Raw genomic sequence first — 25215 nt, forward strand, 5'->3', positions numbered from 1 at the left:
AAACTATTCTGATACATTTTTTTTCTAAATGCATATCTGTAACAATTATATTTGTATATTGTATTGTACACTTTTAAAGAATTTTGGTTGTAAGTTTTGACAAATTCTATGTTTATTTGATGTGATTTCAATGATCTATTGGTTGAGTTACGATTCTTAAGACATTGTTATTGTTGTTAGAGGTCTGAGAATTTTAGAATCTGATATTAAAATTGGCTATATTATTTAGAATAATAACTAAGTTCATTACTCACTAACCTGAACATTAAGAGTAAAGTTTACTTTGCTCCTATAAATGTCTATTATATATACAACTACTTCACAAGACAATGCAGAGTTTGGACAGTCAGATAAAAGAGTTGAAGCTTGAACCTCACCTAAAGAAAATATAGTTACTTCAAGGATTTAGTTTTAATTTTAAACTAATATTTTCAGCAAATAAATTACTTCTGTTTATTGAATTAAATAGAATCTAACATCAAATTCACATCTAGACAGATAACTAAATGTGACAAAATGTTAAAAAATAAATAAAAACAAATAAAAATAAGATGCATTTTGCATGTTGGTTTAAGGTATGAATAAAAGTAAAACTTATCACATGAACACCAAACTTGATGATTTCTTGTCAACAAAAAAAAAGATCTTATCTTGAATGTTCAAAAATATCTTAAACTACTTACTTCCAAAATAAACCAAATGAAACCCAACAGATGTTGTCTGATAAATTGCATACTGTAGACCAAAATTTGTATCCATTTGGCTTCTAGTTGCTCGTATCTCTTCATCTTTCCAGCCAATACATTTAAGTGAGAAAATAGTCTCTAGAGCTATGCCTATTTAATGGGAGATTTCCAACAATAAAAAATTAATAAGTAGCTTCAAAGTCTCAATTTTTTTTCAAATGTCAACTTTGAATTGAAACTAATTAAAATTAAATGTTTATATGACTGCTTAAACACATCTCATACTTTGAACTGAAAGATCTCTTTTATAAAGCCTTTGTTTTTGTTGCTCTTGTTTTTATACATATATTATAGCCACTCTACATAATTTTGCTTAATAAATTCTGCCCAATGAATTATTTTTCATACATTTGAACATTCAAAAATAAAAAAGCAAAAACCTTTACACCATCAAATATGTCACATTAATTAAAATATCACAGTCAATGTAGGTCTAATGTTAATAAAATTATATTTAGTATAGACCTAGTTATATATTCTTCTTTCCTCATTTCACTGAAAACATTTTTTAGTAAAAATCTCAATTTGAGAATAAGTTTTACCTCTAGTAATAGTAACTTTATAGGTTAATGGATTGGATTAGGATTCCTTGTTTAGCTTTATAAGTTAAAACCAAAATGTATATTACAAAATAAATTAAATAAATTAACTTTCTAACCTTGTGAAGGTGTCACTGTGCATGTACCATTATAAGGTTTCATGTTTGTATACACAACATGCATGGCTTTGGTTTCAGCATAATTGCCAACTTGCACAATTAGCTCTATTAGGTAAGTCGTTGCCTCTTCCCACCATCCACCTTCTGTATCAAATCTGCTGCTGTTTCGGTCTAGAGAATAATTTAAAGTGTTACACTAATGCGTTAAACAGTTTTAGTTTAACACATACCAAGCAGCCAGTACAGATAAAGATGTAACATATTTTCGCATAAATAACCTGCACAGGTGTATACCCCCGAACATACGTATACCCCGCACAAATTACAAAATAAGTAAAAACAAAATAGTACAACCCGCATCTTTATATACCTCACATGTGCTATATATGCGTGACTTGCCATAAACTACAGATATATAAAGTTATTGCTCTTCAGACATCTGTCCCTTGAGATGTAATCCTGCACCAGTTGTTGTTCTCAAAAGCGATACAACATATTATATGTGAAATTTTAGCCTAATTGTCATATCTGTACAAAGTGAACTATGAGAGGTATAAAGACCCACAGGTATGTCCATAGATTCCGTTATGCCATGTTTATGAGTAAAATAAATTTTGTAAGCCCAGCCCAGCTGTCATTCGTTTGTACCTCTGGTTATATGTGCAAAAATATGGTATATACTATATATATATACTAGTTAATGAGAAGTAAATTAAGACTAAATCCCATTTTTTAGATGAGACAGAAACCACTAAACTGTAATTTAATTGTTTATGCAGCATCAATCTTTCAACTTACAATATTGTATAGGGAAACTATTTTGTTTTAAAAATCAAAATCAATAAAGAAAAGTGAAAGACTGACTAAGTCATATCTTTGGCATCAAATTAATTACAAAATAATGCTAAATAATTGGTAATTGCACTATATAATTTAGCCTAAATATATAATCTTAGAGCAGTGTTTCCCAAAGTGTGGCCCACCTCAAAGGTATGGTGAAAATATGAATGAGGTACACATTACACCATATTTACTCTGCTGATTTTTTAAAATACCCATTTATTATGTTCAGTTAATAAATTAGAATATAACATTAATAATTTTTTATGTTTTAAATCTCATTTTATTACTATTTTATTTTATATTTTTACAAACTCAAAACTGGTGTTATTTTATATTTTAAGAATAAATTCTATAAAGATCAGGAAATGAATATAGATGTTACATTTTGAGAAGACACTACTTCTTCCTGGCAATCAAATCATTAAATAAGAACAATCTGATATAAACTTTGTCAAATGTAAATTATGAGTGAGTCTGGTGTGAATGTACACTTTGGTTTCTAATAGTTATAATGTTTTTTGTTTGGTGTAATGCACAAATTGAAAGACAAATTTCCATACGGACAATAAAGATTATTATTATTATTATTATTTTTCAACATCAAAAAGTTTCAATTTTTATCAAACTATTTGAGACACTTAAAAAAAGCACAAATTGAATTTTACTTGTAAGAGATCTATATTATAGTTTTTATGTAGGGCCTACCAAATAAAAATGGCATTAAAGATATGTTTATTTTATAAAGCTTAGCCATGTAGAATGGGAGGTCATTTTTTACATATATGTGGAAAACCAACTCCTAGATACCTCCTTCCCCCCATTGGTCCACAAATGAGATTGGACCAAAAGCGCTCTGAGCATGCTATAAGCATGAAAGTAGCGCTATATAAAAGCTATAATAATAATAATAATAATAATATGTCCTAAAATATAGACCTATATATGTTTTATTTCCCTATGTGTGATTTTAAAAAGTTTGGATCACAACATATTTTAATTCTCAAGTATTGAAAAGCTTTTTGCGAGGGGTATGTTATGACATGATTAGGAATTAGTTATTTGTTTCGGGAATAGGGTAAAGTTTTACTTAGCGACGATGACGTAAAGTTGGTTAAAAAACAAGAACGATCTAAATGACGCAAAAAGAAGACGCTTCTTGTAGAGCAGTACAATAGATATATGGATTTACGGACATAGCTGACATCGGACAATTCCCTTCTTGATTATTAAATATATGTGTAGAACAACATCAGCGTCGACTACATATTTGATTGTTTCGGCCTTTCGCCGGTGTTACTGAAGTAGTTGAGTTCAGCGTTACTTCCAGTCAGATCTACACTAGATATATTTCCAAGAATCAACACCGCGCGGAAGCCTTAACAGTACTTGGTGTTCCAATAATTATAGAAGGAGTACACATATGTTTGGAGGTATGGTGGCTGAGTAATAAATTGCTCAGCTTCCGAATTGGGTGTCCTTGGTTTGAATCCTCATGAAGACTGGGATTTCGAATTCTGGGATCTTAAGGGTTTCGCTGAAACAACCCAGCTCTACTGGGTAGCTGACATTAGTTGGGTACTTGACACCCTTTTTAATTGTGGGCCACGGAATCAAATGACCTTTTTTACATCATCTGCCCTATAGATTGTAAGGTCTGAAAGTGGAACTTTACTTTTTTATGTTTTGACACATGTCTAAAGTTTGGGAAACACTGCTTTAGAGGATTAATACAACTAATTAAGGACATATAAATACTAGAAAAGAAAAAAAAGTTATATAGGCTACATGAGGTTATCTTCGTTCCCCAAAAGCTGTCTGAAATCTCTTGAAGTGAATTCGAAGAATTGTGAGCATTTGTATACATATACACAGACCATTTATACTGGGCTTCATATATATCTCTGAATGTGCATATTGAACAATCTATTTCTGCCTTATACACAGTTCTGTCTTCTGTACTGAGTTTTCTATCACAGTTCCAAATACATCTGAAAAAAATAATAAATGAAGAGCTGATGGAAATTTGTTGCATCCTAGATAACTAAAATAACTAAATGTAGATGATAGATCTAAATCTATATAATATGTATAATATTATGTTAACATCAAAGAAATTGAAACATTAATTTTCAATGTCAAAGCAAAATCTGATACCTATAGATCTAATATTAGGCACACGAAATGACAGCCATAAGGTGCCCATAACTATAAGATAATAAGTGCATGAGCATCTTATTGACACTTATTCATTTTTCTCTTGGCAGATTATGATTAAGGTTAAGGTAACTAGATAAAGCTACTAGAGGCCTGGATTTTTTTGTCTTTAAAATTTAAAGGCATATATAATAATATATAAATATATCTATATTATATGATTCTAGATTTACATCTAACTCTAACTAAAATATTTCATAGAGCAACAGGTCCTCAATCATGCTAATTGCTGATCTAGACCAATTACCTTACCTTTACCTATCCCTTAGTCTGTTGGACCGCTGGGGCACCAGGCAAGATTTGTCGACCGTCTTTCTCCATTCCTCTCTTTTTTTGCCTTGTTTAGAACCTCTCTCAATGGCAGGCCTGTCCATTCTTTAATGTTGTCCTCCCATCGCTTTTTCTGTCTGCCTCTTCTTCTTTTTACCTGGCACTGTTCCCTGAAGGAAGGTCTTTGCGAGCCCCGTAGATCTTGTAATGTGGCCAAAGGTTTTAAGCTTTCGTCTTTTCACAATAGTTAGCAGGTCATCATGGGCTCCGATCGCTACAGTAACCCTGTCTCTGATTTCTTGGTTTGTGATGTGGTCTTTGAATATGATGCCTAGGATCCTTCTGTAGCATCTCAATTCCATTGCTAGGATCCTCCTCTCAAGCTCTGCTTTCAACGTCCACGACTCGCAAGCATATAAAAATTTGGCCATGACCAGAGAGCGCATCAGTCTGATTTTGGTGCCGAGGGCTAAGCCCTTATCTTTCCATATTATTTTAAGTTTTGAAAGGGCTGCTAGACCAATATGAACGCCAATCGCGAAAACAGTATGAAAAGATCGACTATATCTAGGTTTAAAACTAAACTTAGATCTAAATCTAGAAAAAAAGTAATGTTACCATTTTAAGTTATCGATAATGGTGCCATTTTTACTTCATTTAAAAACAAATACGCGAATTAATAAGTTGATTATACTTGATTATAGTATTGCAATGAAATCAATATTAGATTTTTTGTCCGTGAAAAAAAAACAACACTTATTTTCAACACGTCGCCCAGACCCTGAGCCTCAAGCAACTGTTTGAAAAACTCCTCTGAATATGATATAGTATAGTCGTGTGGGGCAGTTCACTTTATATATGCGGCATATACTTCGTTCCGACTTGCTTCTGCCTTCTTGTTAACATTTTCAACACTTTATAATTTAAGCTTTAAGGATTAAAGCATAAGATATCTTAATTCTTATCTTATGGAGGCCTATTAAATACGTTCCTTCAAAAGACAAGATATAATCACGTCCTACACGTATCCATAAGTTAATCTATTGACCTTGTAGCGCATGCATGTAAATTAGAGACTTATAACTCAGGGGCGGACTAACTATTAGGACATTCGGGCATGAATGCCAGTAAATTGTTTTAAGATTTTATACAATTCTCTTTAAAAGAAACACCCTGAGCGTCGTGATTTAAAAAAAAACACCATCTTATACACTTAAAGTCTAATAAGCCTATTAATCTAAAGTCTAAAGTATTGTCGTATACATCCGATACGATCCGTATTTAGTGCTTCTAGTAGACGCCAGTTCCTTATACATATTTACTAAACGATAAACAAGAAACTTAAGGCCTTTATTTCTTATAGATATCGACTTTATTTTGAATAATAACCACTCAGCCACCGGGCTCCCATGACCTTGTGTGATAGGCAGTTTAATAATATGTATTTTATTGTCCACGACAAGTGGGAGAATTAGAAATTGTCAGTGGTCACCAGGACCAAGGATTTTGTATTGTAGATTAAAAACTATTAGGCCTACTTACTTTATTGATACATCATTAATATCAGAATCTAAAAACTGCACAATTTGTGTGGCTATTGCAGAACGAGTGTCTTTTGTAACAATCACTTCAAAGAGTATTGTATCGTTCACTTTGAATGACTGTGCACTAATTGTCATCTTGCCTGCAGATGGTGTGGATATGGCTCTACAATGTGGCAGCTGTCTGTAGCTTGTATCATTGTGGTAATAAGGCAAGGCATATCTTGTGATACTTTCTGGCTGTGACAGATAGAAGCAAGACCAATTAAATGCTAAATTACTGTATTCAGCAAGCAACGGTGGATCGATGGATACAGAATTAGCGTCCAGTTGCAAATTCTGATTACTTGGGACTTGTCTGTATATGCCTTTATCTATTTTAGCCACAAGAGGAGCAGGTCCAACTTCTAGATACATTGTGTCTGATTCTTTTTCCCTTTTACCAATAACAGAAACATTTAGTTGAATTTTATACAGACCGGCTGATTTGATGCATATGAAATCCATTACTATTGCCATTGGTTGGGTTATTTTTTCTTCGGTCCAATGATAGTTTTCATACGTATCTGCATGGTTTTGGGGATACCCAAAAGAATTTTTCCAGACCTGCCATGTCATATTAAACTGATCCGATTCGTTGCAGGCACTGGTTCTTTCAGATCTACCGCTTATTTTCGGTAGTGTTGAAAGCCAGGCTTTCAATGGCGTTGTTGGGTCCCTGTAGGTTGATTCAAACAAGTCAATAGTTGAAATACATGGTACATATGTTTCAAAATCGTAGGAGATCTCTTCTGTAATATTATACAATGAAGTCCTGGCCGTTGCTCTTTTAATTGCCACATCTGAGTAAGTGACATTGATATCATTTTTACTTAGTGGATATGGAAATGTTACAGTTTTTATGAGGGGATTCATATCAATATCTGCAAGCACAGGTGAATTCCATTCATATCGAACAAGTTTGAATGTTGTCTGTTCGTTGATTCTTATTAAAAAGCGATGTTTTTCTTGGTAAAAATCAACGAACACTCCAATTCTAAGATTCACCACATCGGAATGCGACATATTAAAAGCTTCAAATGTCACATTGATTGGATAAGTGCCCCTTTTATTAAAGGTGTGCTTAATTATTTTGTTGTTTTCAGAAAATGTGAAAGATGTATTGGATTCACCAGGCCCGAAATCTATTGTAATCATCAAATCAGGATAATCCCCTTTTAAAAAGCTTTGGATTATCTCGAGAGAGCCCACGGCGTTTCCATGGACAGGATAAGGTTCTGGATTTCTTAAGACTTCAACAGAAGAATGAATAGCTGGAGACACAATTTGAAATGTGACCTGACCTTTAACTGTAAGAGAAAAAGGGAAATAAGATGACTTCGTTTATTATGCAAATTATTTTAAATGAATGTTGTTTTATTTTTTCAAATGTCTGTAAAGCTTACATTTCGAATACGACTTTCACGATTTTCCTATAAATTCAACAGACATTGCATTACTTTTGAAAAAAATATCATAAGCTAATTGGCCACACATTGAAACCTCTGGTTTGATCGAAGAAAGTTTTAAAGTTTTGTAATCATATAAATATTAACTCTTTCTTTCCTAATTGACGATACCATCGTTGATTTGACCTCATTAAGATAAATTGATGCTTGATTTTATAAACTGCACTTTGTCTTTTGTAAAAAGAGCATGCATTCCCATATAATTTTATACCCCCCCCCCCCCTCAAAAAAAAAAAAACATGTTCTGATAACAAACGCAAAAGTTATTCAAGTTTTATCATAACAGGGTAAAAAAAAAATACTTTGAGCAAAATGAAGCATTTTGACGGAACATGTAAAATAATCACGGAGAGAAAGAGTTAAATTTGCCTTACGTCTTTTTAGGAATGACATTATTCCGACGTCAAAGAAAAAAATAATTGAACACTTAACGTCACACGGCTTCAATGTGAATTACCTCATTCGACTCAAATGTTTCTTAATAATAAATACAAAGTTGAATCATTATAATGATTCTTATACTCTTAAACGAACAATTTGTGTATAGGCCTATATATATATATATATATATATATATATATATATATATATATATATATATATATATATATATTGTTATAAACTTGGTGGTGGCACAGAGAGGGGTAGTGTTGTGTGTGTAGTCAGCCGACGCAAATCGCCCCAGGCCAGCGCTAGACGAGCGGTCAACCGTGACGAGTTACGACTGTCAGCCGAGACGAGTGTCAACACGGCGGTTCGGGAAGGATCGACGGCGGTCCGGGAAGGATCGACGTCGTGAACAGAGCTCAGGAGCGTCACGAGAGTTGTAGTCATCTGACCACCTAGAAACGTCGAGCGGCGTTCTGTCCGGTTCGAGAAGGCCAGTAGGGACCCTATATAAGAGCGGAGGTGTCGCAGTCAAGACGGTTCACGGCAGGGGTTCAGAGCCCGGTTCACTACAGTCCGGACGACTACAGCACAGTTCAGCGGTGTGGTTCTGTACGGAGCATTACGACGGTTCAGTGCGGAGTACTATCAAGTACAGTTGAGACGAACGGCGTCTTGATCTTGGTCTGTGATCAAGTCCGACACAACGAGCCTAGTGTGTGAAGTCAGTCCTGAACTGTTGAACCCAGTGAAAGCCTGGAGCGAGACGGAGAGGCCAGTGCGAGAGTTGATACGGCGGTACGGTGTTATCGAAGAGGTATTTGTACAGCCTGTGTTACGTGCTGCCAATTGAACAGTATTGGCTCATATTTATTCAACTATTAAAGTGTTACGTTACTTTGGAGCCCTGAGTTGTCAAGTTCTTTAAGTTGGTGGAGTATGGTGCAGTTGCAGAGAGCCTGGATAGTGAGATTCGTAACAATATATATATATTATATATATAAATATATATATTTCATCCCCCGGTCATTTCATCCCCAGTCACTTCATCCCCTGTTATTTTCATCATCTGATCATTTATCTAACAAATAGTAGTTGTAAAAATCGTGAAATGTGCAATATTTAGTGTATTCATTTTTTATGTAAATGACAAAAAAGTGTAACACATTAGATATGAATGGACCTCATTCACCAATCGTAAACAAACAACATTTAGCCACGTGATTCTCTATCTCTTCTATACACATTACGTAATCCATAAAAGCTGTCACGTGATACGTTTTTTTTACTTTGTTTTATCAATATTATCAATATTAAAATTAAATGCCATTTAAAAACTATAAAATTTAACATGTATAAATATAGAGGTAATGTAGAAAAGTTTTTTTTTGTTCATCTACATCAATAAGATAGATAAGATATCGATTGTAAGTACAGAAGACGATCCATCGATTCATATTGCTGAACAATGTTTGTTATTCTCTTAGCCAGTGTTGGATATTTCTTCCCTGGACGTTCTTCAGTGCCGGCGCTAGCCTCTAAAAATGATGCCTTGCAACTGACTTATTTCAAGGCTAAAAATGACACGACCATTTTTAAGAAAGAGCGATTGAAAAATAAAATAAAGTGAAACATGGTCGTACTTTACCACACCTTGGCTTTTGATGATAAGTTATCAGCGGCAAGGTCATAATTATTCTAATGGCACTTCTATCTCTCAAATGATTTTCACTACTTGCACCACATCTTGGCCTTTGATCATTACGGTATGCGAAGAATAATATTTTAATATTACATCCCCCACATCCAATAGAAGCGCCAAGTGGAAGAGGAAACACTTAAACGCACAAGTAACGTGTCCAAAAATATCTAAAAGCATTCTACATAATCATATTTATATATTAGATGAAAATATGGCAGTCAAAGCCTTAACGTCACAATTAAACAATGAAAAAGAAAAATATTTAATTGGGGGTGAAAATGACAGGGGGATAAAATGACCAGGGGATATATGGACGTTATAATATATAATATATATGAATATTTATTAATTGCATTGTAATACTTTAATAATGAATACCCTTTTCATGCAAGTTTCATTCTTAAAACATTCACAGAGCGCTATGGTCCAATCTCTTTGGCAGGACAGTGTAACAGAGATGCCCTACTGAAACGCTTCTTTAGAATACAAACGTAATGTTTTTTGTTATCTTAGGGGAAAAAAGCACCATTTTACTTTGTTTGAAAGTGCATATTTTACTTTATAACTTAGAGATTTTACATCACTTGATGTTTCGTGCTAAAGCCATTATGAATATACTAATGGTAATATTAATCGTCTGAACGTAACAGTTTGAGAAGTTGCACTGCAAATACTTTCAACCAATCCAATAATAAGTCAATAAATTTATGCAAAAGATGCAATGTAAAACTACACGGCGTGAGCTGCGTTTTTTCTAGACACTTATATAGGCCTATATATAAGGCACTTATGATACTTGCTATTGCAGTCGCCTTGTACAATGCCATTTGATACTATTACTACACCAGCGAGCATATACCCGATCGCTCGTTTTCTTCATTACAAAGATGTTTTAAAATGAGTTTCCATAATTTTATATTTTAGCTGTTTATTTTCTATCTATCTATCTATCTATCTATCTATCTATCTATCTATCTATCTATCTATCTATCTATCTATCTATCTATCTATCTATCTATCTATCTATCTATCTATCTATCTATCTATCTATCTATCTATCTATCTATCTATCTATCTATCTATCTATCTATCTATCTATCTATCTATCTATCTATCTATCTATCTATCTATCTATCTATCTATCTATCTATCTATCTATCTATCTATCTATCTATCTATCTATCTATCTATCTATCTATCTATCTATCTATCTATCTATCTATCTATCTATCTATCTATCTATCTATCTATCTATCTATCTATCTATCTATCTATCTATCTATCTATCTATCTATCTATCTATCTATCTATCTATCTATCTATCTATCTATCTATCTATCTATCTATCTATCTATCTATCTATCTATCTATCTATCTATCTATATAATCTAATCTAATCTAATCTAATCTAATCTATCTATCTATCAAGACAGACAGACAGACAGACAGACAGATAGACGTGGAGGGGGGGCTAAGCTACCACGTTTTACAAAGCTTCTATCAACTCACTCTGCCTGTATGGTCAAAAGTTTTAGCACGTGATTTCTCCCACACCCAATCTCGGATTAGACTGAAAGTTTGCACAATCATTTCTTTTACCTAACAACACAAGAATCAATAACTAAAAAATAATCAATTAGTTAAGTATGGGAAAGAAATCGCACCTGATAGATGTGATGGTAAGAGTTGAATTAGTCCCCTCGGAAAGGCGTAAACCCTGAGTGAACACGTTTAGTTTTATGCGAACACATAACATTGACCCAAATACCCCTCTCCCCCCCCCCCCCACACACTTTTTTCCCTAACTGGTCCAGACAAGTGATAGGATCATGGTAGATTGAGAAAGCTAAAAGCAACATAAACAGTTCTTAAGTTCTTATACATATTTCTAATCGCACAGATTTATTATGCTAGTTCAGTGAAGTAATTACATGACTGATCCAAACTAATTGGTAGAATTACACGTAATACTTATAAGCTTTGTCTTTTAATAAAAGTATTTTTATAAATGTTTTTCTTGTTACATCCTAGACGTAATCCTGCACTGCTAACAACATTGGATATCTTTTTTCTACACTTATAATGAAAGTTGTAAAATATTTGTCAACAAAGGTCAATTTGTTTTTTAAAAGTTGGAAGCTTTCTTCAAGATTTGCCCGAACGGGCCGAACGTAAAGTTATACTTCTACACAACTTTGAGTTACACTGGCTATCTTGAGCTGCATCCCAACACAATAAACCTTTTAACAAAGATTTATGATTGAAAAAAAAGTTACCTTGTGAAACTAGATTCTCACACACCACAGAGGCTGTGTATATGCCTACGCTTGCGTACTTATGGTTTTTGGTGTAAATATACAAGGTTTCTGCGTCTGGAGTTAGATCATCGTCATATGTTTTAATCACCTTTGTAAAGTCACCCCAGTCAACAGTACAATTTGGCTATAAGAAAAAAATTGGCAATAAAATAATAGTAGAAATATAAATGTATGAATAAACTGGCCTCATAAATTTGACTTTTGATATGAAATTGCAAGAGTGATCCAAAGTCCCATTAGTTATTATGTAACAAAACTTAACTTTAATATAGGTCTACTAGTATATACATGTACTTGCGATACAGAAGTAGTTTTGAAACTCGGTCTATAGTATCATTGAACCTGAAACTTACATGATACACAATGTAGACATGATTACGATACCTTTCTATAGAGTCTAGGGGACAATGTTAGCACTTAGAAAAACTTAAAAGTAAAATTTCCCCTTTCAGACCTTGCGATCTATTTGGGCAGACGATGTTAAGGTCATCTGTTTCTATGGCCAACGGTTAACTAGTAGGGTGTAATGTGGCCAGCACAACGACCAACCGCCTTTACTTTACCCAACTAAGTCAGGTACCCATTAGTGTTGGGTGAACTCAGGGGCGCCCTAAAAAATCCCAAAATTCAAAATCCCAGTTATCACCGAGATTCGAACACAGGACCCCAGGTTCGAAAGCCTAGCGCTTACCAACTCAGCGGCCGCACCCCCTCAGCACTTAGAAGATTCACTAAATAGATTCCTTTATCCTCAAAACATGCATAACGTTCGTGATCTACGCGTCGTTTTGATGCAGCCATTTTATGGCCACCGCTTTGGCGAAGCCTTTTTGACGCGAGAAGTTCTGACGATAATTTATAAAACACACAGTTTTCATGCTAAACATTTTGTTTCTACTATGGTATAGTAATAATATTAGTAATAATAAGGCTTGTCTTCGAGTCCGAAGATTAATGAGGAATGCAGTATTTCCCGTGGCTACGCAGCCCCAGCTGTGACCTACATATGTTGCCATATCCAGAGTAAGCATAACCGTTATATGGTATACTATACTATACTATACTATACTATACTATACTATACTATACTATACTATACTATACTATACTATACTATACTATACTATACTATACTATACTATACAGAAATGCATATTGCGAACTAGGGATGGTTGCCTGGTCGTGTACTAAGCTTGGGACTGTCGTCTCGTTGGTCCAGATTCGAATACTGCCCGCCGAAATCCAGGCCGTCCTGTGGGTCGTTTGGGCTAGGATGTTGCCTAATAATGTTCGATTCTCATGGAAAATCCAAAAGATGTAAAACATAAAAGCTATGACTACTATGGAAGGTTAGATTACTACCTAAGACCAAGATATTGATTTGCTCCCACCCCCTCTACACACACGTGCGCACATAATATATAGGCGAAGATAAGATTCATCCGTTTTTCTTTTTTTTTTAAATGGTGACACCAAAAAAAATTTAAATAAATCATTTTCATGTCTGTGCCAAAACGCCTGCGCCAGAACGATCACCGCGCCTAAACGGCAGTGCCAAAACGTCCTGCTATGTCTTTTGTAAAATACCATAACAATTTTTGAGGGACTGACTTTTTACAAAATCATACATCAACTCACTCTGTCAGTCTGTCTGGTAAAAAGTTTGTAGGCCTACACGTTATTTCTCCCACTCCCAATCAAGGATCAAGTTGAAATTTCGCACAATTAGTACCTGACAAAACAAGAATCGAGAAAAGAAAATAACCAATTAGTTAATTAACTATTGATAATTGTTTTTTGTATCGAAAAAGGGAAAGAAATTGTACTTCACAGATGAGGTGGTGAAAGTTGAATTAATCCCTTTTATTCTTTGTGTAGAGAATTAGGTAGTCATTTAAAAGTTTGAAAGTAACATATTATGCCTGAACCTTCTATTTTCATAATCGTTTCACTGGCCCAAAAGCTAGTGTATAGGCTTGAGGAAGCTTGAGCCCTCCAATTCAAATTCAAGTGGTACTTCTTATTTGTTAAATTAACAATGCAATTAAAAAGCGATCACTTTAACATTGACACATTCTCCACCGCCCCCTTTCCCACTGGTCCAAATAAGTGATAGGATCATATAAAGCTCTTCCTTCGTGATCGATGAGGAGCACATCTTAGGATGATAGCGCATTGAGAAAGCTAAAAGCGTGAAATTGCGCTAAACAAAAAGAAGTGGTAAAACTATTTCTAATCGAACAGATTTCTTATTGCTGTCTAGATTTATTACAAATTGATCTGACCTAGCCTTGAAGTCTTCCCTCAGCTTCCCCCCCCCTCCCCCTGTCAGTCTCTATTGTATGGAAAGAGAGCTGTCTCCCAGCAGCCTTCCCTCCAAGCCGACTTGGTTTCAAAGCCTTATTTGAAAATATTGTCATGCAAAATGGAAACATTAGCCATACGTTTATCTTGAGGCGATTCAATAAGACCCATGGAAAGATAAGTAAATGTTTCATCATTCTCACTATCTGCCCCTTGACTTTCATCGTTGGTTGTGACATTTAGCGTTAACAAATCCCTCCTCTTTTCCAAGTCAGCAGCTGAGAGAGGCCGTTCCATTCTTTGACGTTATCAAGCCAGCTTTCTTTTGGCGACCTTTCTTCGTGCTCCCTCCACTGTAGACTGTACCTTGAATGAGGACTTTTGACAGAGTCATGTTTTACACTATGACCGAACAAGCTCAGCTTTCGTCTTCACAGTATTGAGGAGTTTCTACTTTTCGCAGCCAGAGTGCCGACTAGTAAAAATACACTCATCTGCATAATGGCGAGTTTTTCTATTGGCCGACATTGTCAATGTTTTTATCGTTAAATAAACGTTAAATTATTCTATTTGATTTTTTTTTACAAAATTACATTTACATATTGATATATTAATATATTTTTAACTAATATATTGCAAATAAAATAATCTATAATTTATTACCTTAATTGTTTATTTATCAAATAATAAACTATTACGCGTAAAAACACACAAAAAACAACAAAAAACTTTCTGCTTGATGTCAAAAAAATGTATCATGGAAAAGGCAAATTCCGGAACTTAAAAAGAAAAAAAATCTCCAGTGTTGTTTCTGTTCTTAAATTGGAGGCAAGCTAGAGTCAAATCCTAACTTGTTTCTCATGACTCACCGCTAACTTTGAAGACATTTTTTTTCAATTTGTTTAATTAAGAGCAGCTCCAGTTTCTATTTTCATGTCTGTATTCCCCCTTTTGTGCCCTAGCGCCCCCTAAAGCCATTTGGCTCTCAGCGTAATCCCATTTTAGCTCTTCTGGGGGCGTTTTCACCCCCGTTGAAGACCGGCCGCTGACACAGATTAACGTTTAAATATTTTATCCTAGATGCATTTTTCTGTATATGATCTCTAATTATTCTTTACTGCATTCCTAATTGATCTTCGGACTCACAGTCAAACCTTATTCTTTACATTATTTACAAATGTTCTTGCGATATCATAAAGCCTTTTAAACATTAAGAATTAATTTCTATACAAAATAATGTTACATTTGTTTTTGTTTTTTAAGGAAAGCCTTCTTTTCTGTATTTATATTAGGCTACTGTTTCGTAATCATGGTTATTTTTTTAGGCAGGTTTAAGAGACACAACGCTTCACATTGCCTACCTTGGTGGGACTTTCAGAGCTAAAATTAACTGCAATAACTTTCAACGCTACGCCAACCAGATCTTTTGGATAGAAAACACTTGGAGTCTTTCTATGGCCCGAAGGTTCGTAACTCAAATCTACAGGGGAAAGAAAAAATAAATTTAACACTTAAAACTATAGACTATCATTTTCATTAGGAAACAACAGTGCATAAAATATGCTAGTTAAGATTGATTTTTGTCTAAGAATCAAATGTAAAAAAAATAGGCCTACTATTAATGAAGTCAAGATAGTAAAATGTCAAGTTCCCCTTTCAGACCTTTTGGTCTATAGGGCAGATGATATAAAGGTCATTTGCTTTTATTTTGTGGGCCACAGTTAACGAGGGTGTCATGTGGCCAGCACGAAGACAAATTGCCTTTACATTTTCCAACTAATGTCAGGTACCCATTAGAGCTGGGTGTACTTAGAGGCGCCCTTAAGATCCCGAAATAAAAAATCCCAGACTTCACCAGGATTTGAAGGCAAGAGCTTTACAACTCAGCCACCACGACTGAAGTGAAGAAACAAAAAAAAATGTTAATAGGTCTCAAAGCCAGATGTACAGTAAACAATTACTTAGCCAGGCTTTAGTTAAACATTTTCAATATAGAAATAAGCCTACAAATCATAACATGGAACAGGTTGCCTGAATCAGCCAGGAAAACCAATGACTTAGTCGAGTTTACGTCTGTAATCAATATGCAAGACTAGATTGACACATCAATGGGCGTAATTATCTTCTGTTTAAAAGGAACTTGAAGAATCAAATGAACGATCTAGATCATGGGTGGGCAAATTATGGTACGCGGGCCACATGCGGCCCGCCGGAGTGTCTTATGCCACCCACGGACACCTACAGAAATCAGTTGTGGCCTAAGATTACACATAACAAAAACGCAAATTTATTATATATAGCCCACCCCTGATCTAGATCGTTCATTTGATTCTTTAAAGATTGTTGCCAAACACTGAGTGGAAGTCTACAAGCAGTCTTGTCCTACTTTGACTAGCGTAGTAAAGTAGGCCTAAGTCAAGTTTCCCTTTCAGACCTTACGATGATGACCACTTTTGTCATCCAGGGGGCTGATGGCTCTTTACTGGGGTTTTGCGCCTCCTCATGTGGCTGGTGAGACCTATATAAGCCCAGAATGTTCAGCTGCACACTGAAAGTCTTCAGCCTTAACCCTGTTATCTTGGAGACGGAAGCACATGATAAAGCATCATGGTATCGCACTGCGAAAACTGGCGCACAAATTGCAGAGAACAAGAAAACAGCGCTGGCGGAAGAAAAGCGTTAAAGAAAAAAAAAAAGCAACACACATAAGACATTTTTGTGTAATCTGTCTGCGTACAAATAATACTTTGTTGCGCAGACAGATTACACTAAAATTGATTGCTTTTTTTTTTCAGTCAGAGGTCTCAAAAAATGAATTGTGTTTAATTGATTTTATTTGAATGTTTCTCAACCCTTATTTCATATAGGCTAGTGAATTAACATCTCTATATATATTTCTCTTTATGGCTCAAGAGTTTGGACACCACGTAAAGGAAAGATCACTCCTTTATTTGTGCTAGTCAGACGAACTAGAGTTACCCTACGAAAAAAAAGAGGGGGGGTGGGGAGAACAAGTAGTATTCACCCGTCACAAAAAGCAGGGCGGGACTTAACCGTTGTGACCAAGAAGTCATGAAAAGAGAACAAGTAATCAACTCTGTATTCATCAGTTACTAAATAGCAGGACCGGACTTAACCATTGTGGGGCCCAATCCAATGCGAAACGGATTTCGCCATGCCCAGTTTTGGTAGGGATATGGATAATAAGTGAAAATTAAGAGTTTGTATTACACAATAAATTCGTCTTTGCATTTATTCATTCTTTACTACGTACAGAATTACTTTACGAGCCTTGCGTGTAGCGAAGTTATACAGTATATCATAAAAAATTCTATTTCCTACATAGATCACGCTCAATAGCAAGAATTACCAAATGTTTCAATCTATCTACGAGAATTGTTGACCTCAAGTAATTCTTCATTAGTTGGAGGCGCGAGAAGTTTCTTTCACTAGATTCCACAATTACGGGTATTGCATAATGGCCTTTTCTATGGTGCGTAGGATTGGCGTTTTCCTTATTGAATGACACCCCAAAATGACAATTTTGTCTGTATATTTCAGGAGATTGGTATGAGTTTTCGAAAGATGTTAATATTTTCCCGATGTTTCCAGAACTTTTTCGTATATTTTGCGATTTCAGGAGATTTCCAGGAGGCCACGGGAAATCTGTTATATAAGTTATAAAAATGGTTTGATTTAATAATTTATACACCTAGAATTAGCGCGGGTCCTATGAAAGTGCGGGTCCTATGAAAGTGCGGGCCCACTGCGGCCGCATAGGTTGCAGTTGTCTAAGGCCAGCCCTGCAAAATAGCGGCGTATGCTACGCCGCCGGTAGACTATTATACATTACACTTGTTCCCATTCCGCTAAATGATCATGACGGAAGCCGAATGTACTTTTGCACTATCGAACAATGACATGATATTCTATATAATATTTGAATTTTAATTAAGAAATTATCGAACTAATAGAACAAAACTTTACTTATATTCTTAATTCGACATTTATTTATTCTAATTTATAGGTTTTCATATGTATGATGAAATAAAAGTTTTTAGTAAGAAGTTTTATTACGTAAGATGCTACAATTTCTACGGACAGTTAATAGTCACACAATAATAATAGTACATTAATGATATTAGGCCTATTACCTATGGCACTTGGCTCTATAGGAGTATGCACATAAAAAGAAACCGTTTGTTGCAGTTTCTCTTGACAAGCTGATGTTGCTACGACAATTAAGTTGTAAAGACCAAGTGAACTTGTAGAAAATTGGACAGAAGCTGACCAATCGTCTATGATGGTTAGACTGTTAGGTGTCTTTTGGGATTTCTGAAACCAAATCTGTGAAAGAAATAATTATGGATATTGCAAATCAAGACTATATAAAGTGTATCCTAAGAAAGCCTCTGTTTTCAAAATCTATTACAATTTCTCCTATTAGATTACAAACTCTTATTTAAAAAAAAGTGTGTGGACACTAGACGGTAGGCCTATTTCGAAAAATGGCTCTTCCGTTTTTTCTTTATGTAGAAATCAACGACTGAACTGTTAATAGAAGAATTTGATTGTGCAGAGTTCAGTGGAGAAACTCCTTGCAATAATGAAACATTACAAGAAACAAATAGACGGACAGGTTTTAGATCACTATCAACTTCATAAAAGAGAAGTGATTTAAAACGTTTTTAAAACATACTAGGGTCGGTGTCACCCTGTGCGGCCCCCCTAGTACGCCACTGTGCATACGGCCAACCTTGTCACATCTAACTCAGGCACTGCCTGACGGGGTGAGTTGTCAAATAAATATCATGTAACTGTTTAAAACACAAGATTAAACTGTTTGGACTGCTTTCTGTTCGTAGGCCTGCTTTTTACTCAATATCAACGCAACATTCTCTTAGATCTAATATTTACTAAAACAGATCTGTAACAATGATAACATCGATTTTGTTGAACTGATTTAGTGATTTGGAACTCAGGGTTTTCGTTCCAATTCGACCAACTATGAACCAATATTAATGACTTGTATTGTTCTATCTAAATTAAAATATGCGAAATTAAAAATACAAAAGAATGAAAAGAATCTAGACTAAAAGTGCAATTGATAGCGCGAATGGAGAATGTCTCTAGATAGGACTAAATCTACTAATTAAATCTACATAGTTTAAACCAAGCTTCCGTAGAGTAGACTTACCTGAAATGTAAAAGTAACATTTAATCCTGACAATACGTTAGCCTTGACGACAATTTCCATCCCTATTGGGTACGCGTTTTTATAGTCCACTGTTAGTCCTTTGAGTTCAGGCCGAGGAACTAGACTCAGAGTTTTGATGGTGTATTCTGTTACTTTGATTGTTGCAGTTGGTTGGATTAGTGAATTACTTTTTGTGTAATTTGTTACCTGTGTTGTTTGAGCGAGTGGGATTGGTGAAGTGTTATTGGCGTAATCTGTGACCTGTGTTGTTGTAGCGTAGTCTGTAACTTGAGTATTATTAGATGGTGTTTGTGAAGTTATTGTTTCATTCGTGTCATTGGAGGGTAAAACAATCGCCATTGACTTGGTCACACTAACATTGACAATTAGATTCTCTGTCACTATAAAAAGAAAGCAAGTGAATAAAACTATTAAAACGATTATTAAGCCAACACAAAAACAAACGTATGTTTCAATATCGTGACATGTGCACAATTATAGTGAACGAATGTATAAAAGTGATCGAATGTATAAAAGTGAACGAATGTATAAAAGTGATCGAATGTATAAAAGTGATCGAATGTATGAAAGTGATCGAATGTATGAAAGTGATCGAATGTATGAAAGTGATCGAATGTATGAAAGTGATCAAATGTATGAAAGTGATCGAATGTATGAAAGTGATCAAATGTATAAAAGTGATCGAATGTATAAAAGTGATCGAATGTATAAAAGTGAACGAATGTATAAAAGTGATCGAATGTATAAAAGTGAACGAATGTATGAAAGTGATCAAATGTATAAAAGTGATCGAATGTATAAAAGTGATCGAATGTATAAAAGTGATCGAATGTATAAAAGTGAACGAATGTATAAAAGTGATCAAATGTATGAAAGTGATCGAATGTATGAAAGTGATCAAATGTATAAAAGTGATCGAATGTATAAAAGTGATCGAATGTATAAAAGTGAACGAATGTATAAAAGTGAACGAATGTATAAAAGTGATCGAATGTATAAAAGTGATCGAATGTATAAAAGTGATCGAATGTATGAAAGTGATCAAATGTATGAAAGTGATCGAATGTATGAAAGTGATCAAATGTATGAAAGTAATCGAATGTATGAAAATAATCGAATGTATGAAAGTGATCAAATGTATGAAAGTGATCGAATGTATGAAAGTAATCGAATGTATGAAAGTGATCGAATGTATGAAAATAATGGAATGTATGAAAGTGATCGAATGTATGAAAGTGATCGAATGTATGAAAGTGATCGAATGTATGAAAGTGATCGAATGTATGAAAGTGATCAAATGTATGAAAGTGATCGAATGTATGAAAGGGATCGAATGTATGAAAGTGATCGAATGTATGAAAGTGATCAAATGTATGAAAGTAATCGAATGTATGAAAGTGATCGAATGTATGAAAGTAATCGAATGTATGAAAGTGATCGAATGTATGAAAGTGATCAAATGTATGAAAGTAATCGAATGTATGAAAGTAATCGAATGTATGAAAGTGATCGAATGTATGAAAGTAATCGAATGTATGAAAGTGATCGAATGTATGAAAGTAATCGAATGTATGAAAGTAATCGAATGTATGAAAGTAATCGAATGTATGAAAGTGATCGAATGTATGAAAGTAATCGAATGTATGAAAGTAATCTAATGAAAGCCGAAAATTGGATGCATGTATGACTAAAATAGAAACATGCAGTGTAGAGATAGATGGTGTTGTACAATCTTGTACACCAACATTGATAGCATAAATATGATAGGTCCCTACCATTTCTAATAAGGACTTAGAAAAAATTAGATTGACTGTAACGTTCAGATGGAGATAACATCTTAAACAAAACATACGTACATTACAGCCAGGAGGGCTGCCTGGTCATGCGGTATGCGCGCTGGACAGTCGTTCAGATTTATCGATGATCCCGGGTTCTAGCCCTGCCCGCTCCCATCCCCCGTCGTCCTGCGGGAGGTTTGAACTACGAAGTAAATTATCTTCCATCCGAAATATGTCAAACATTTATTAATTAATTCTGTAAAAAATTAAATTATACTTTTATATAGCGCTACGTTCATGCTTATAGCATGCTCAGAGCTCTATGGTCCAAACTTTCATGCTTATAGCATGCTCAGAGCTCTATGGTCCAAACTTTCATGCTTATAGCATGCTCAGAGCTCTATGGTCCAAACTTTCATGCTTATAGCATGCTCAGAGCTCTATGGTCCAAACTTTCATGCTTATAGCATGCTCAGAGCTCTATGGTCCAAACTTTCATGCTTATAGCATGCTCAGAGCACTATGGTCCAAACTTTCATGCTTATAGCATGCTCAGAGCACTATGGTCCAAACTTTTATGCTTATAGCATGCTCAGAGCTCTATAGTCCAATCTCATTTGTGTACCGGTGGCGGAAGGGGTATCTGGGAGAAGGTTTTTCCGTGCTGCTTTTAGGCGCTCAATAAACACAACTCTACTTGAGTGGAATGTCGATCCTCGAGTCCCCTTCATAGGTAGCCAAGCCATGCCAATTAACGGTACTAAACATCTCAACCAAGCATGCCTCTGTACATCGTAACTTTCACATATAAGTATGATAGATATTATAAAGAAATCAATGGAAAAAAAGATGTACACTTACCGTTGATTAAAATTAAGTCTGTGACATTTAGGCTCGTCTGTTGCATTGAGTTCACTACAAAGACCCGATCATGTGTTGTGTTTGAAATCTTGACGTTCACAAGGAAGTTGTTGTCGTTCTTGATGTTGACCGTCTCCAGGCAGACATCAGTCTCTGTACGCCTCACCGCGACAGTTGTGTTGTCGTATCCAGAGATCAAGATGTTAGTCAGGGCAAGAGCTTGGGGCGGCCAACATCCGAGAATGAAGCTGCACATCAATAGGGAAACTGTGGAGAAATATTATGCGTGAATTAGAGAGGTTTTATTATTGTAGACTTTCTAATCCCCAGTAGTGTGGGAATCAGTGAAAGGAAGGTGTATATAGCTCCTCCTTCCTGATCGAAGATGAGCACATTTCTCATTTCCTATGGACTCGAAGATGACTGTAAAGTCCAATCCTTGCTTTTAAAAAAAGCCTGCCGCATGTTTCTTTAACCCATTGGCGAAACACATTGTAATAACTGTACCTGTGAGTCAATGGCATGAGACCCTAGAGGCAAGCAAAAATCCTTCCCAAAATACTCTTCTTAATAAAAGGTGACCTTTGAAAGACATTACCAAGCAGAAACGAATTCATCACTACCTGATTTGTCCGCAGCTCGAGACCGAGCACCACAGGGAAGTACGTTCGTTTTGATTCAATTTAAATTATATTATCACTGAAAACAAAGTCTCCCAAGAAGAAGTGTAGAATAGTGAGGAGGATATTTCTCTTATAGATGTTTTTTAAAAAATGGCATATACTTTCACTGAAAGGAAAATAATTATAAAGTTGAAACAATAATAAATAAATGAGGGTATGAAATGAAATTAAGTATTTTGATAAACAACATGAACAAACTTACACTCCACCCAAGAAGTCTTCATATTCAATGTATTATATAATGATAGCTACGTCCTCCAAGTTGAAGCTGTAAAAATAAATGTTGGCTGGAGAACATTAAGAAAAGTTATGGAGACCTATTTGTGTCCTTCATAGTAGGATGTATGTTTTTCTTGCTGGATGTATCATTACCCAGCTGAAATTCAGAATTTATAGTACAATATGCAAATATGCACTTCTGTTATTCTGTTCTTTAATTGTGTGTCTGTGTGTGTTTTCTTGTCGGGTAAAGTGTGAAGACGACCGTAGTTCCGGAACAACAAAGGCGACCAAGTTTGCTGAACGCGGTTGTCTTCTATTTAAATATCGACGTCAGTTGAGCAGTTTCTAAATTAACCACAAATTATTAATGGCAACACTGTCTGACCGTTCTAATAAACAATTTCGATCAACATTGCATTCTGTGATGGCCTTTGTTTATGGTGACATTGGTTAAATAAGATATTTATTTGCTAACATAAAAAAAAATTATCAGTCTAAAAGTTAGGTTATTTTCAAAACATTACAACTTTTTCGCTATTGCGAAAATTGAATAGTACATAACAAAAAAATTATTAAAAAAACCTACAACAACCGAACAAGCAAAAAAGTCATTCTCTGAAGATTCGTGGTTTCCTGGTCACGTTATATGCGCTCTGGGCTGTTGTCTCGATGGTCCAGGGCTCGAACCCTACTCCCCTAATTCCTGATGGAGGTTTGGGATAGGAGATAATAATTTTAACTATTGGAGAAATATACGAAACATGCAAAACAAACAGGTGTCACGTGGCCTAAGCAACGACCTACCGCCTTTTCCAACTAATTTCTGGTTCCCATTAGAGTTGGGTGGACTCCTCCTAAAAATTCTGACGTTCAAAATCCCAGTCTTTACCAAAACTCAAACTCAGGATCCCTTAGCTCAGAAGCCCCCCCCCCCTAACCCTAACCCCCGAACCCCACTGATAAGTAATAAGCTGTAGATGTCAGGAGAATGCGTTTCTGCAGTGAAAAATACAAGAAAACGCTTTTTGCGTCGGGGCTTCGCCCTGAACCCCACTGATAAACAATAAGCTGTAGATGTCAGGAGAATGCGTTTCTGCAGTGAAAAATGCAAGAAAACGCTTTTTGCGTCGGGGCTTCGACCTGAACCCTACTGATAAACAATGAGCTGTAGATGTCAGGAGAAAGCGTTTCTGCAGTGAAAAATGCAAGAAAGCGCTTTTGATTGTCGGGGCTTCGCCCCGAACCCCACTGAGGAAACTTACAGCGCTTTCCCAGACCCCCAAGCGTGTAAGAGAAAGGCCTCAACATGACTGTTTTTTTTCCTTTTTTTTTTTTTATTCGTCAAAGATTGAGAAACAGTCTTATTTTATTCTCATATATCGAATATATATATATATACAAATACATATATCGAATGCTGTACGCACGTTTATGCATAGGGTTAGGGTTTACTGGGCGTTATGGTTAGGGTTTGGAAAAAAATCGTCCCCCCCCACTCCAAAGTTCTGGATCCGCCAGTGGTGTAGTGTAACTGAGTTGTTTATATTCTGCGTGTGTCCAGCGTGTCAGAAGGTCATGCCCAGTGTGTGTATGTTCATAGTAGTTCAGCAATGTCGTGTGAGGTATTTGTGCTTGTTCACTGTCTACTGTAATCTTGTTGAATAAAGCCAAGATATTCGTATTTTAAAATGTTTCCCAAATTTTTGCCTTATGCGTACCCCTTCAATAATATTTGGAACCCCTCGCAAAAAAAAAATAAAAAAAACAATAAGCTCTAATATTTTTTTTTAATTGTTCACAAGAAATATAAATATTATATAAATTATATTTAAGTATTTATATTTTTTATTATAAATAACATTTATTTGGACCAATGAGGAGAAGCATATTTAATGAGTGCAACGCTTACCCCCTTCAAACTCTTCCCATGCCCCTGGGGGTACGCGTACTCATTTTGGGAAA

At 35.2% G+C, this 25215-nt stretch overlaps 2 protein-coding genes across 2 annotated transcripts in view; one reads left to right on the forward strand and one right to left on the reverse strand.

The window, feature by feature from the left end:
• The window catches only part of LOC106072510 (polycystic kidney disease protein 1-like 2), a 28759-nt gene extending 24539 nt beyond the window's left edge, over positions 1-4220 (reverse strand). Inside the window, exons 1-4 of the mRNA XM_056021089.1 lie at positions 4033-4220; positions 1405-1575; positions 684-836; positions 259-377 (exon numbers count right to left, since the gene is read on the reverse strand). Coding sequence (XP_055877064.1) covers positions 259-377; positions 684-836; positions 1405-1575; positions 4033-4111 — 522 coding nt within the window. The 5' untranslated portion in view covers positions 4112-4220. The remainder of the gene's footprint in view (positions 1-258; positions 378-683; positions 837-1404; positions 1576-4032) is intronic.
• Positions 4221-20232: 16012 nt separating this feature from the next.
• LOC129924718 (uncharacterized) lies at positions 20233-21396 on the forward strand. Its single transcript, XM_056021216.1, has one exon. The coding sequence runs from the start codon at positions 20233-20235 to the stop codon at positions 21394-21396; it is 1164 nt and encodes a 387-aa protein (XP_055877191.1).
• Positions 21397-25215: the final 3819 nt, after the last annotated feature.

Source organism: Biomphalaria glabrata, chromosome 2 (genome assembly GCF_947242115.1).
Source record: "Biomphalaria glabrata chromosome 2, xgBioGlab47.1, whole genome shotgun sequence".
In the NCBI taxonomy this organism is placed as follows: Eukaryota; Metazoa; Mollusca; class Gastropoda; family Planorbidae; genus Biomphalaria; species Biomphalaria glabrata.

Bases quoted from the DNA above. Each gene is read 5' to 3' on its own strand.
- LOC129924718 (XM_056021216.1), top strand. From the start codon at position 20,233: ATGTATAAAAGTGATCGAATGTATAAAAGTGATCGAATGTATGAAAGT.